Genomic DNA, 16,177 nt, shown 5'->3' on the forward strand with positions numbered 1-16,177 from the left:
TATGACATTTAAAGGAGGAAGTGTTTGTTTTGTTTTGTTTTAAGACAGAAACTGTTTTTTTCAAATTAAAATCAAACCAAATTAAACTATTCTGGTTTAAATAAAATAAAACACTTAAAATATTTTACCCGCAGTTGGCACAGTTGAAATGATCTGGATGGTAAGGGTCATTCTTGAATATAAGAGGCTGCTCATCAATGATGGCATGGCACTTCTGGCAAATATATTTCCCAAGGCCCCTGGCTTTCTCACGATTATGACAAGGGCGACAAAGATGTCTACAAGAGCCAAGAAAGAAGACCAAATCCAGTAAACTTATTTATATGAGATATTATATGCTGAAATTAAGAAAAAAACTTTTAAGGCTTTTCCCAGTGACCTAGAAAAATAAAACAGAATTTTGTAAGGGAGTCCCAAGTTTCAAAAAGAAAAAAATAAATCTAAAATCAAAGTGAGTTCATCTTTAGCCACCAGAGGGCCTAAACATTTAGCAAGATGAAATGAACATAGAATCAAAGATTTAGCCCGAAGGAACTCAAGAAGACAGAGTCCAGACTGCTCATTTTATAGATAAGGAAACTGAGGGCAATTGAGGTTAAGTGAATTGCCCAATATTAAGTAGCAGAACTGGCATTCTAACCCACATATTCTGATTGCAAATTCTGCACACTGCATCATGAAAGTCTGAAGGGGATGGTGGTAAAAGAAATGGAACACTTCTTAGTATTTGTTTGTGAATAACTACAACAGAAATATTCATAGAACCTCATAATTATTTGACTTATTGCTATATAAAGATGATCTTTTTTTAAAAAAAGTTTTGTCAGAAAAAATACTAATACACACACACACACACACACACACACACACACACACAAATACACATGCCAGAAAAAAAAATAAATTTAATTAAAACAAAAGTTTAATGATATCTTTGAAAATAGCTATTTCCCGATACATCTTGCTCATTGAAAGTTCTCTTACAAGTATCAAAAATAGTTAAGCAAATCCAATTAATGTATGCAACATTCTGCACATGTAGTTTTCCACATTGTACAAAAAGAAGACACTATTTTTCATCATCTATTAATTAGTCCAAGAAATGAAAGACATTCCAGCATATCCTGCCCAGCTGATTAGGTTCTGAGAATGAGTGGAGAACTGAAATTTGATTGCAACAATTCATGAAGACCATCTATGATAGCATGGACAAGGAGCTGGGATCTGTCCTTATAAGCAGTACTTACATGGATAAAATCTTTGGAAAGATTTAAGTAATGAGTTGGAGGTGAAGTAATAGCTTTTCTCAAAAGAAATTAGTTTTAAAATCACAAACAATGTGATTTAGACAGTATTCACAATAATGGAAAGCATCATGGCAACAGAAACATGTCAATTAAAAATGTCCTTTGGGAATATTCTAGAAATAATACAAGTCTAAAGACAGAAGTAAATGTCTCAAAGTTTCTTGCTTGATACCAGATGATTTAATCTCTTTTCTGTATTCAATGCAATTCAACAAACACTTGGTAAGCATCAGGAAGACCCAAGTTCAAATGGCCAACACTTACTAGCTGCATAATCCTAGGCAAATCATTTGACTTCTGTCTGCCAAAATTTCCTTAATTGTAAAATGGGGATGATAATAATAGCACTTATATCTAAGAGTTGTTATGAGGATTAAATGACTGATTTTTAGAAATCAGAGCTACTTAGCACAGTAGTTGGTACTTAGGAGGTACTTCATAAATGGAATACACATTCTTATGTCACCTTCTCCAAGCATCCTGGATCCCTTTCCTAGCAATTGAGTAGGACAGGAGACTAGTCAACATAATGAATTCTCTCACTCAGACCTTATTTCTATTCAGATTTCTAGAATTGACCTCTAAAAAGTCCTGGAAAAGAGGAGGGGAAGCAACTGATACACATTACTTTTATGAAAATCACTTTCTGGAAATCAGAATTTTTGTTTGACATGGATATAGTCAGACCCTACCTCCCAGCATTCTTGACAAACCCAATGTCTGCTAGAACTTGCTGGCAGAGATCACAGCAGAAGCATCCAGGGTGCCAGCTATTGTTCATAGCTTTAATAACTCGACCAATGATAAATTCACCTGTGAGAAATAAAATACCAGGCTGTTTAAAAGGGTATCAAAGATGCTAGTGCTGAAGACAACATGGAAAAATTCTAGAAGAGACTGTTTCTTTCTCTATTAATGATTGTATGTCTGTGTGTGTACACAGTATAAAATTTTAAAATCCTAGGAGAATTTTATGGACTAACTGCTGATGCTTGTTATTCGCAAGCTGTAGTTTTATGCTTTCACCATTTTAACCTTTCACTTGCTGTTACTATTCAACTTTTATTCTCTAAGAGGACCAATGAAATCATGAAGATAATGTCTTAACTTGTGAATAAACTAGATATGAGAGGCAAATCCACAAAGTTACCAGCCTTTGACATATGTCCATGGCAAGACAAAGGTCAAGGTGACAGCCTAGGATGGAGTGAGTGATCTTAACCTTTCTAAATTAAGGTCTTTCCATATTTCTGAATCTGTCTTTTTTTTTTTTAACTATATAATGGATTTTCTTCTATTTGCCTATATTATTGCTAGTAAAGTACAGCATGAATAGTTGAAATTCACAGATACCTTAAAATCTCCTTTTCAAGCCATAGTTAATTTTTATTATCAAACTTTCACTAAAATTCATAAACTACTGATCCCAATTTTTCTTGACTTCTGCAAATTCTGGTGGAAGTACTAAAAAGCAGGCAAAGGAAAAAAGCACACGCAAAAGACATGGCTAACTTATGAATAATGGCCGAATATTTTCCTCCTTTGATTTCATTACTTTTTTTCCCTTTACATGGAAACAGAAAGCAAAGACCTATCTAGTAGGCTGTAGAACAGCATTAGAAGTATATTTCAAAGCTTTTATCCAACAGAAGGCCAAGGCAATTGCAATCCATTTGTGAACATTCTGAAAGTCCTATGGCCTCAAGTTCTAATGAATTAAGTTTAGCTTGGGCTGTGTGTGTATGCTTGTTTTAATGCTTCTAAAGTTATTTTTCTTCCTGCAGATATTTTAAAAGGTTCACTAAGGATGATGAAGTTGTTTGACAGGTTTAATGGAGACTACTATTATGATTTACACTTTTTAATCCAGGTTTGTTGACTTGTTTGTATGTGGAGGAAATCCAAAAAAGATTCACATCTCACTTAGGTGCTAGGACTTACCACACTGGTGACAGCATGGGGCAAAAAGCATCTGAAAATCATGTTCACAGTATTTCCTTCCTTCAAACTACAAGAAAAATAAGCATCAGTTAATATGGGTTGAGCACCCACAGGGTTTAAGAGGTACTATGCTATGAAGAAATACAGAAAAACAGTTACTAAACAAAAAACCCTGTTCTACAAGTTTATAAATTCACTTGAGACAAAACAAATATTTTGCTGAAATAGATTCTTGTGTGTGTGTGTGTGTGTGTGTGTGTGTGTACAAGTAAATATATATTCAAGAATCAATATACAAATACACGATTTGATAGAAAAGTCAAGTTTAGGCTAGAACTTGTACTTCTTGCTAATGCTCTCAAAGGAAAAGCATAGTTTAATAAATGAGACTAAGGAGACTGACTTTAAGGTGACTCAGGATGAGAGAAGGCTATCTTAATCTATCAATAGGAAAAAATTAAGAAACAAAGAAAAGGAAGAGCAGACTGATAGAAACTGATGTGGAAGTGAAGATGCCCATGGGAAGAATGTTGTAAGATGGGAGGACTTAGGAGCTGCAAAGGACCAAAGATCATCTATCTCAAATAAAAGAGGAAACTGAAGCTCATTTTGCTTGCTAAACTCCTATCTACACTTTAAAAGTCAACTCAATACTACCTCTTTTTTCACAATGCTTTCTCTAATCTCCCTAGTTCATAAAGACCTTGGTCCTCAGAGCCCACACATTTTGGGAATCCTCCAATACACTTTTAAATTTAAACACTGGGAGATTTTTTTGTTTTTGTGGTTCCTGCTAAGGCTGCAGCCAAATCCAGCTCCTTCCAGAGGTACCCACAGGTTATTTCTGCAGAGCTAGTCTGGAATTATTTGCACTTCACACAGGTTAATCCTGAGCATGGGATCTTTCCTTGGATCTTTCTGGACTCCATTCTGCCCCAACTCTTCTTGGTTTTTTACCAGTCTATGTTCGTTCTGAGGCTCAAATTTGTTCTCTTTGTGGAGGAAATTTGGAGAGCTTGAAATTTACTGACTTCCAGACAATTTTCAGAGGACAAAATTGAAACTATTACCACTCATATGAAAGAGTGTTCCAAATCATTACTGATCAGAGAAATGCAAATTAAGACAACTCTGAGATACCACTACACACCTGTCAGATTGGCTAAGATGACAGGAAAAAATAATGATGAATGTTGGAGGGGATGCGGGAAAACTGGGACACTAATGCATTGTTGGTGGAGTTGTGAACGAATCCAACCATTCTGGAGAGCAATCTGGAATTATACCCAAAAAGTTATCAAATTGTGCATACCCTTTGACCCAGCAGTGTTTCTATTGGGCTTATATCCCAAAGAAATACTAAAGAAGGGAAAGGGACCTGTATGTGCCAAAATGTTTGTAGCAGCCCTATTTGTAGTGGCTAGAAACTGGAAAATGAATGGATGCCCATCAATTGGGGAATGGCTGGGTAAATTGTGGTATATGAATGTTATGGAATATTATTGTTCTGTAAGAAATGACCAGCAGGATGAATACAGAGAGGACTGGCGAGACTTACATGAACTGATGCTGAGTGAAATGAGCAGAACCAGGAGATCATTATGCACTTCGACAACGATATTGTATGAGGACATATTTTGATGGAAGTGGATTTCTTTGACAAAGAGACCTGAGTTTCAATTGATAAATGACGGACAGAAGCAGCTACACCCAAAGAAAGAACACTGGGAAACGGATGCGCACTATTTGCATTCTTGTTTTTCTTCCCGGGTTATTTATACCTTCTGAATCCAATTCTCCCTGTGCAGCAAGAGAACTGTTCGGTTCTGCAAACATATATTGTATCTAGGATATACTGCTTGCCATCTAGGGGAGGGGGTGGAGGGAGGGAGGGGAAAAATCGGAACAGAAATGAGTGCAAGGGATAATGTTGTAAAAAAATTACCCTGACATGGATTCTGTCAATATAAAGTAATTATTAAATAAAAATTAAAAAAAAAAAAAAAAAAGAAATTTACTAACTTCCTACACCATCTTCCCAAAATCCTCCCCTCACCAAACATTTTTCATTTAACCTCTGGAAATTTGACTTCTGTCAAAACTCTACTGAAATTGCTCTCTCTTATTTAAGATCACCAAGGTCATCCTAATCATCAAATCCAATGGCTTTTGAACAGTATTCACCACCCCCATTCTTTCTGCTTACCAACCTCTTTTAGTGAGTAGGGCTATTCTCCTTTGGTTTCTGATTCTTCCGATTCTCTTACCTAATTTTGTTCCTTTGTACTCTCATTATCTTTCCATCCTCTCAAGTTGGGCACGTCTTAAAGGATGTCATCATCCCTTTTCTCCACTTTCTTCACAATCCCCCCCTCGGGGGGGGGGGGGTTTAAGTTAAAGCAACTTTCCTGGATTTAACTACTCCCTCTATGCAGGTGGCTCCCAAATTTGTATCTTCAGTTCTGACCTATCTTCTGAAATTTAGACCCAGATCCCCATCTGAAATATTATCTTTTCTTGCATGTTCCACTGCCACTTTAATCTTATACCCCAGTAAGGATGATTTGACATCATCATGCAGAATAACTCTGTGCAGATATACTATAGTTTTCTGTCTCCTTCAACTTCTCCCATCTGTTTGGAAGGCTAGAGAGTAGAGCACTAAACTGCTAAGGCTTTCCTCTAGAGAGGTCAAAGATCTGGACTTTCCAGCTAACTTATACTTGCCTTCTGCAGTTGTTTGTTTTGGACTCCAAGTACCCCCAACTGCTCCTTCTTTTCCATTTCCTTTTGTGTTTTCTTCCCCTGTTAGACTATAAAGTCCTTGGAGGCAGGCATTATTTTTCTTTTTCTGATTTGTATCCCCAGCATTTAGCAGTGTCAAGCCTGTAGTAGACACTTAACAAATATTTATTGAATTTTTAAAACTAAACTAATTATGTTTCCCCAAAAACTTGTTCTTTCTTTCAAACTCACTGGAAACCTTGAGGAATTTTTGGCTCTTTACCTTGAGCCTGTTCATAGGAGTTCTGTTCATAGGTGAAGAGACTTAGAGGTGGAATTATTACATGAAGTAGCAATAAAGTTATTTGTTGATATTTTATCCTTCTGTTAGACTGTAAGCCTCATGAATGTACAAATCATATCTCACAAAAAATTTATATCTTTCCTGTTGTCAAGCAAAGTGCTTTAATAAAGGACAATAATAAATGTTTCTTGAGTGAGGGAATTTGGGATTTATATTATATGGTGCAATACTAGCCAAATACAATTCCATTTCTCTGCCTTTCCTGAATGATATAATTCACGATTAGAGGAAATGAGAACGATGGCTTTGCCAGATATCTGTGCAAAGCAGCTTTCCAATATATCACTCATCATAAGGACAGCTTTCCTGTTATGTATTTTTAATAAAGGAAAAATTAGGAGAAAAACATTTATCTAGTTAACAAAAATAATGGAGTATACCTTGAAAACATGTTTTAAATTCGCACTAATATTTGTAAAAATTATTATGTACCAGGTATTATACACTTTATTTATAATTATCTCATTTGAGCTTCACAATCCCTAGAAAATAAGTACTCTTAGACCTATTTTACAGATGAAAAACAGAGAGGTTAAATAAAATCCAGGCCTGATACTATATCTAGTGATACTTTTATCCCATATCCAAAACAGAAATCATACTTCCCTAACAGATAGCTCCCTCTTCTCCCCTGCAATATACATTCAACTGCCCCATCTATCGCATCTCTTACATCTAACCTACCTTTATTCTCTATTTATATAATCCAGGTCCTAATCACCATCTCCTTTTGACACCATAGTGTCAAATTCAATAGAATTCAGTAGAAGTAGGGGCCACTAAAATCCAGGTATACTATACTACATACTGATTTAGTAAACAACACATTAACATTATGTTTTATTGTATTTTATTTATTTTGTTAAACATTTACTAATTACATTTATAATTATTATTATTTTACTAATTATATTTGAATCAAGTTCCTTCAGTATTTGGAAGTGTTTCTGGGGCAACCTCTGATCTAGGCTACTGAAATAGTGTGTGTGGGAGGGGGACTATTTCATTCACTTTTAAAAATTTGAAGTTCCAAATTCTCTTCCTCCCCCTCCACTTCCTCCATCATTCACTGATAAGGTAAGCAATACGATATGCATTATACATGTAAGTCATGTGAAACATTTCATATAGGGGAAAAACAATATGCTTTATTCTACATGGAAGACTTTGTCAATTTTCTTTCTAGAGTCAGGTTGTAATTTTCATTATCAATCTTGGAATTATCTTGTATTAATGAATCAATCAGAATAGTAAAGTAGTTCACTATTGAGCATAGTTGTGGCTACTACGTACAACGGTCTCCTGGATCTGTTTCGCTTCACTTTGCATCAGTGCATATGAGTTTTTCTAGACTTTTCTGAAAACATTTCCCTCATCATAATTTATAGCACATTAATATTTCATCACAATCATATCACAATTTGTTTAGCCATTCCCAAATGATGGGTATCCCCCTCAATTTCCAATTCTTTCCCACCACAAAAAGAACTATATGTATTTTTGTACTCACAGAACCTTTTCCTTTGAAATAGCTTCCTAACTGATCTTTCTGCTGCCAATCTCTGCTCTCTCTGGGACATCTTTCAGCAGCAAAACTAAGATTCTTAAAACACAGGTTTGAATATATGAAGTTCCTACTCAAAAAGTTTCGACAACTACCTTTTGCATAAACACAAAGTGCCCAGTTTGGCATTTACATGCTCCAGATTTATTTACACATAACTGGGAAAAAATAAAATCCTTTATAAAATAGGTCCATTGTCTAAAGCTGGGTAAAGACAAAAACAAAAACAAAAAACAACAACAAAATAAAAACAAATAAAAAAATAAAAATATGCTATCTTCTAGTCAAACCAAGTCTTTTATTTCTTTCTCAAACTCGGGATTTTCTCTCTCAGTTCATGACATTGAACAAACTTTTCCCTTATGCCTGGAATGCAGATTTACTTCACTTTTCCATATAAAGTAGTTCTTTTATTTTTATCTTTTTAAAGTTAGTCATTGCAATCTCCTGAACTAGATTTCAAATTGGAGAGATGAATTATCTTTTAAAGTCTTAAAATTTATACTTTTGTTCCTTCATAATTAATGATCCTACCAATGCCTGTCTCCAGTAGTGCAAAATGAAAGCCATACAATATACCTTCTGATTTGCAGTGATTCTCAACCAGATCCTCTTATAAATCCTCTACAGAAGATCTACCCAATGCCCTTGAAAGTCTTTTTCTCACCCTTTTAGTAGTTTAAGCCACCCTTTTTCTCTTGAATTCCCTCTGTCTTCAACTAGCCAGAATAAATCATGACATCAAAATAACATTTATTTTAAAAAGAATACAAGGTAAGGTAAGATAAGTAACAAAGAATAAAATCAATGTTCAAACATTTTTGCCATCACTTACTACTGTGATCACCTTTACCCTTCAAGGTCTAAAAATTTTGAGTTTACTTATCTATTCCCTCAATGACTTATCAACCCAACACTGTAATCTAGAGCAGTAGAGTCATATTCAAATAGAAATTGATCTGTGTTGCTACATATTAACATACAAAACTACAAATTAATATTAACTATGCTGTATTAATTTTTAATTAGCTTGTTAAATATTTCTCAATTACATTTTAATATTGTTCTTCATTTGTAGTTTAGCTGAGAGTTTGACATCTCTTACCTAGACAATAATCAAAGGTAGTGATAGTGACTTGTTCACTGGACAGAAACAGAAGTCTCTATGTCTTAAATCTCTGAAATAGATCTTGCATTTCTTGGAAAGTCAATGCTTCCAAAGCATTATTGAGAACTTATTCCACCTTCTTACTATTAAAATGCCTCCTCACCACAGTTTCTACCAAGAGAGTGAAGAAATCTTCTGCTAGTCCCAGCAAGCATAAAATGCAGCCCAAAAAAAGTCTATAGTCCCAGGTCCATTTTCTTCTTTGCTCCCCATCTTTGTCTATTTTTTCTCTTCTCCTCTAGGATCAAATTTTTTCTCTCAAGAAACTGCTGTGGACTTTTTCCCTGGTATACTGCAAGTTCATGATGCAACTCTGAATGCCTAGCACAGAGTTCAGCACCCAATAGGCAAAACAAATGCTAATTGGAAGTGTTAGTGATTTAAGGTTGAAAAAAATCTGAGGAATTTTCCTGGAGAAGGTGGCATGTAAACTGGAACTTGAAAGCTAGGAAGATTCTGAAAACTCAAGATGAGATCAAAAGAACTCTCCAAGGCACAGAAACGGCAAAGTGTATTTATGATAGTTCTGAAACATAAGGGAAGGTTAGTTAAACTCTAGAAAGGTGGTTTGGGACCAGAAAGTGGCAAGGAGGCTGGACTTAATTCTGTAGGTAACATGAAATCATTGGGGTTTTTTTTTTAATCATAGCACCAAGCTGAGCAGAGCTGTGATAAGTGGTAAAGCCAGTTCACCTTGTGAGTCAGAGAAAGATAATAATTTTGATTATTTATATAGCACTTTATGACTTAGAGATACAAAAAGTGTTTTCCTTACAATAACCCTATCAAATAAGTAGCACAGATAGTTAATGTCACTGTATAGATGAGGATATGGAAGCTGAGAGATTAAGTGGCTTGCCCATGTTCCTGCAGAAGTGGAAGTACCAGTGTTCAAACCTAGTTCTGATGGCAAATCCCAATGCTCTTTCTGCTACACTTTTTCCACATCTGAAAATATATTTGGGAATAATCAATTTAATGTTTATCAACCAAGAGCCTATTTCTAGTGCTTGAAATTTTCTCCCCTTCTTAACTTCAATTGTTCAATTCTTTTCCACCCTTAACAAAAAAAAAAAAAAAAAAGTTTATTTTTAACCTATATCAGATTGCTTGCTGTCTTGGGGAAAGGGGAAGTTAAGAGAGACCAAAAAAATTTGGAACACAAAGTCTTAACAAAAATGAATGCTGAAAGCTATCTTTATTGCACATGCTTAACATATATTAGAATACTTATCATCTAGGAGAGGGGCTGAGGGGGAAGGGAGAGAAAAAATTTGGAACACAAGGTTTTGCAAGGGTGAATGTTGAAAATTATCCATGCATATATTTTGAAAATAAAAAGCTTTAATTAAAAAAAAGAAAACTATCTTTGCATGTATTTGGAAAACAAAAATACTATTGAAAAATTTTTTTTTAAGTTGTAAGAAAAAAACCCTATGACATGGTTTAAGAAAGAATTTTTTTTTGCGTTGACAAGTAAATTAGTGAGATAGGGCAAGGACCAGCATATCCTTTGTTATGTTCAAGTTTATAAGTGGCTTTAGAGAATCTATGTAGGTACATGTTGATTTGTCTTCACTTTTTACCAGTATCCCCACTGATCTAGAAGAATGCTGCTAGCATGCTCAATTTAGAATGATTATTTAAACCCAGGCTTTCTTGTCCCTTGCTTTCCTGAGTTTATCTCACAAGAATCAGAAGAGACTACCATCAGTTCTCCCACTGATTCACTTGGTAACCTTCATTTCACAAGCCTTTCCTGGCAATGTCTTCCTTCCTGAACACAGAAGAAGTGGTTATTCTGTTGGACTTAAACAATGCAGTTTTCTACTATGTATAAAGCCTAGGAAGGCTTTCTGACAGTATTAAAAAAAAAAAAAAAAAGCTTGAGAAAAGCATAAATTTTGAATGGGTAGCAAAGCTATGAGTTAAAAAAAGCAATACCTATAAATGTATTGTGACTCGGCTGTCAAGAATGGATAAAAATAATATAATCATTCATCAATAAATATTGATTGAATCTCTATATTCAAGGTGCTATAATGGGTACATTAAAAAAACACAACACCATCTGTATGTAGTTGGGCTCTTTCAGGACCCCTAGATGGCTCAGTGGATAGATAACTGGCCCAGGAGGATCTGAGTTCAAAACCAGACATTTAACATTTCCTAGCTGTATGACTCTCACTTAATCCCAATTGCCTCAACTATGTGTATACAAATATACATACATATACACATATATGTTGCTAAATCTACCTATCATCTTAAATCTTAAACAATGAAAATTAGGCCAAAGAACTTAATGAACTTACTATCTCTCATCCAAGATCTCTATAGAGTAATTAGGAAGGGGGTGTCGACATTACTTTAGACTTTCAGAAGAGTCAAAATTAATGGACCACAAGTATTATTAATACTTATTCTTTAAGAAACTCGCATGAACTCTTCACCTTTCCTCCTTTGCCACACTGGACCATTATTTTGGGGGAGGTTAGTCTTAACTTCACTTTTCTTACAATTCAATTAGGACTCTTCCACCCCCACGCCATCTTTGCCAACTGCTTTCTTTAATTAAAATGTAGACTTGTTTGTATTTGGATCATGATATGTGACATTTGAATCATGAGGATACACAGTATGTGCTTAATAAATGCTCACTCTATATCTATCTACCTCTGTTCTGCAGGTGCCATATTAAATAATTAGAAGGCAAACAAATATCTAGGTGCTTAGGGGGTTCCTATATTGAACATACAGAAAATAATATGCTCTTCTCAGCCAGAGAACCATTTTCTTTGTAAATTACAAGAGGCAAAGAGACCCAAATTTTAAATCAACGTTGGCAGAAGCTATCTGTAAAAAAACAGATAGGTGGTGAAAAGGAATGATGATAATTAATGAAGTAAGATGAAGCATCTCAGTTGTCAGTAGAGAGAAAATTATTAGAAAAATGATTCAAAGAATAACTCCATAAACTGTTATAATCTTTTGGATTATCTCAAAAAGTAGAAATTTAAGGGTTTTTTAAAAATTATTACATAATGTAACTTTTCTGAAGCCATATGATTAGTCACTAGTTTAAGCTGAACGTTTCCATCTCAATGTAACAAAATTCCTATCTCTTTGCCTCCCACGAGATTATGAATTGTGTGAAGTTAGACAGACGTTTCCTGACGTGAACAAAACATTCACATGCAGCAAGTCCAGATTACTGTAAAACAAATCAGGATACAATAGTACCAGAAGTCTGAGTGTACTGGGCAGCTGAGATATAGCTTATTTAAAAGTACTCACAATTTTGTGAAGTGTGAAGAAAGAAATCTCTCACTTGCAAGCAAGAAAGCCTACTAAATAATCCTTAATCAAAGGTCAAGTGGTGAACCATTCTCTCAAGTGACCAGTGTCACAGAAGATGATGGAAGGGAAGGTTCTTTTGAGATTTTTGTCAAGCAAAGTCTATGCATGTATAAACTTTAATCAGTACAGAATGAAGCCACAAACAAGTGAAAGTAAACATCAAATTGGGGGAGGCACAGGTTTGTCAATCTAGAGTACTGAAAACAGGGCTTCATAAATCAGGGCTCAGAATGTCTACTCTGGGCTTTGCCAATACCTCAGTGCGTGACAGATGGTCTATTTAACTACTGAGAATGCATTCCTAGCATATATTTACTCTGCAGATGTGAGTATAAAGTTTAATACAAGTTTATGAGATGATTTGAGATCTTTTGATTAAAAGTACAAGGAGTTCAGAATACTAGGGTCAGAAAAATGAATTACACAAATGAAACTTCAATACAATGGCATGTTGGCATATCAACTTTCAGTACAGAATATTTTAATCATAAATCTAATTGTTCTCTCTGGGCTTTGATGTTCCAGATCCAATTATGTGATAAGATTATCAGAGGTAGTTCTGTAGTCTATTTTTGAATGATTTGAATACCAAGGGCTATGTGACCCATTTCAGATTAATACTAAAAATCTCATGAGAATTAGTTATGAGTAATTAATCTAAGATTTTATTAAGCACCTACTTGTGCTAAGTTTCTAGTCCAACCTCTTCATTTTTACAAAGAAGGAAAATGAGGCTTAGAGAGTTATTTCAACTCTCTATATGTCCATGGACATATAGGATTAGAATCTAAATCCTCTTGAATTACAATCTAGTGTTCTTTTTACTATCTTCTAACAACAATCAAAAAAGCTCATATATAAATTCTTTAGGGACCATGGACTGCTAAAATCATCACTTTTAATTCAGTTTAAAAGCAGTGAGATGCAGGTTGTCAATCTATCTCTTCCTTCTTATATTTTCTCTTCCTCTGTTCTCCCCCTCCCACCCCCCCAATCCCCTTTTCTCAGCTCTCTTACCTGCTGGGCCATTTCTCCATCTATTTTTACAGATTTCCAATTCATGCCATCTAAGAATAGATGTCACCATCTCCTCAAGGTTTTCTTTTGAACCTTTTCTTTTAAAATCTCTTCCTTAAAACTATCCTATCCACTTCTGATCACAATGTAAGTTCACTGTGAGTAGGGGTCATTACTTTCTTATTAGTTGTATTCCCAGCATCTACATAATACCTGGAGCATTTCTGTTGTGTTTCCGAAATATTCAATTCTTCATAATTTTATTTAGATTTTTTCTGGTAAAGATACTGGAGTGCTTTGCCATTTCCATCTCTATCTCATTTGATAGATGAGGAAAGTGAAACAAACAGGGTGACTTGTCCAGGATCATCTAATTAGTAAATGTTTAAAGCTATATTTGAATTTAGGAGGATGAGTCTTTCTGACTTTAAGCCTGGCACTCAATTCACTCATTGTGCCATTTAGCTACCCCACACAGAGCAGATGTTTAATACTTAAGTGATGCTATGACTTCAATGATTGCCTCTATATAAATCTTTATTTACAAGGGGAGGAAGCTAGGTTGCAAAGAACATAAAGTTCAAGGTCTAAAACTTGGTCAAGATCTGAGTTCAAATGCTATTTGGCCTTGAATTGATTAATGATTAATTAATCACTTTTCTCATGTATAAGATGGGAATAGGGTTGTTGTGAGAATCAAATGAGAAAATAATTTTTAAGTGCTCAGCACAATGCATGACACATAGTAAGTGCTATGTAAATATCAACTATTATTATCTTTCCTAAGATTTCTAATTGCCTCTCAGATATTATATTACAATTCAAAATTCAACATTGATAAAATGGCTTCCACAAATCTGCCATTTACATTGTCTTCCACCTATTCAGTCACCTAAGTTGGAACCATTTGAGTCATTTTTCTCTGATTTTCCATTAATTAGTTAATAAATCCTATCAAATCTATCAGGGCAATTTCTCTTCTTTTTCACTAGCCTAATTTTGGCCTTGTCTCGAACCCAGACTACTTTAATAATTTTCTAAATGATTTTAATGAATAAGGCCGATTTTTACATCACTTATCTACTCAAAAACCTTGAACAACTCCCCATTGATAAAATATAAACTTCTTATTGTGACAAAGATTTAAACAATTTACTTTTTCAAGACTTATTTTAAACTACTTGTTTTTACATTAACTATATTCTAGTCAAACTATATTGCTAGCCATTCCTGGATCTTGTCTTGCTCACTCCTGTGTCCATATGTTCATACATACCATCATCCCCTATATTTAAATGGGAATCCATTTCCACTTGTGAAAAGCAGGATTTTTACTGAGGACTCAGCTATCTTAAAGGGGGTATATGAGAAGTAAAAACTAAGTAGCTTAGTGGGTAGAACTCTGGGCCTGGAATAAAATCTCAGACATTCACTATCTCTGTGACCTGTCATCGTGATTTAAACTTTTTCCTGCCTTTTCTCAATTACAGAATGGTGATGGAGCCCTAAAGTTTTTGAGAAACAAACTAAACAATACTGCACAGTTCTTGATACATAGGAGTTCAATGAATGTTTGTTTCCTTTTCCCTCCTTCCCTTTTTTCATTCTAAATCAAAGACCCAGAAGGATAATTTGTATACATTTCATTTTAGATCCTTGAGAAAAGAGATTTAATTTTTTATTGCAGCCTAGTATAATACACATAATATCATTAATAAAATCATTTAATTTCAAAAAATATTTTATTTTTATATTAGAAGTATTTACAGATTATCCCCACTTCATGAGGTCTTTTGCAACAAACTAAAACAATTAAGCAAAATTAACAATAAAGTAACCTCTTTTGAAAGTGAATACACCATCTACATCAATAGTACCTCTCTCCAACCTCTATTTAAAAAAGAAAAAAAAAGAACAGCAAACTATACTCTTTCCCTCTTGAATTTAATGGAAGCCATGGTTAACACCTATCATTACTAACTACTTTTTTTTTTTAATTTAAATTTTATTTTATTTAATAATAACTTTGTATTGACAGAATCCATGCCAGGGTAATTTTTTACAACATTATCCCTCGCACTCGCTTATGTTTCGTTTTTTCCCCTCCTTCCCTCCACCCCCCGCCCCAAGATGGCAAGCAGTCCTATATATGTTAAGTATGTTGCAGCATTACTAACTACTAAAGCATTCCCAGGAAACCCCAGAGCAGGGTGGGGGAAGAAGGGAAGGGGGAGGAAACTCTCCAAGCCTTTCCAATTTGTAAAAAAGCAAAAAGCTGAGAGAGGATAAGAGCAAAAAAAGTAAATGAGCAAAAAGCCCAGAAGATGTAGTGAAATTGTAAGAGGTGTCAACATTCTACCACTAACTAGCTGGCTGATTTTAGGGATACTCTCTTGCCCTCAACTTCCTCAACATAAAATAAAGGAAAGATTCAAGGGAAGAATCTTCAGTTAATTTTCTATGGCTTTTAAGTCAGAAAAACAATAGTTTGGTCTGAGAAGACTTTATGGCAAAACAAATGAGAAGAATTAAAGAGCTCTAATTGAAAATCTCCAGAAGTGCTGCCACAACAAAATTATACCATGGGAAAACTAGGCAAGGGGGAAAAACAGACATTGTCTAGAAGACATTAACAAGCACTTTCCTGGTATGTTTCTGAGCAAAAGAAGGATAAAAAAATGGGGTAACAGCTTGCTTAAATACCAAGGAAAAGGAGCTAACCAACCAGTGAC

The 16,177-nt window shown here is 34.7% G+C and overlaps 1 protein-coding gene across 6 annotated transcripts in view; it reads right to left on the reverse strand.

Moving 5' to 3' along the window:
- The window catches only part of LIMS1 (LIM zinc finger domain containing 1), a 210,761-nt gene that overhangs the window by 12,956 nt on the left and 181,628 nt on the right, over positions 1-16,177 (reverse strand). For all 6 annotated transcript variants that reach the window (XM_051984283.1, XM_051984281.1, XM_051984282.1 and 3 more), the window contains 3 exons: positions 3,249-3,315; positions 2,000-2,120; positions 129-278 (listed from right to left, as the gene is read on the reverse strand). In XM_051984283.1, the coding sequence (XP_051840243.1) occupies positions 129-278; positions 2,000-2,120; positions 3,249-3,315 (338 nt within the window). The remainder of the gene's footprint in view (positions 1-128; positions 279-1,999; positions 2,121-3,248; positions 3,316-16,177) is intronic.

This window comes from Antechinus flavipes, chromosome 3 (genome assembly GCF_016432865.1).
Source record: "Antechinus flavipes isolate AdamAnt ecotype Samford, QLD, Australia chromosome 3, AdamAnt_v2, whole genome shotgun sequence".
NCBI classification, from domain to species: domain Eukaryota; kingdom Metazoa; phylum Chordata; class Mammalia; order Dasyuromorphia; family Dasyuridae; genus Antechinus; species Antechinus flavipes.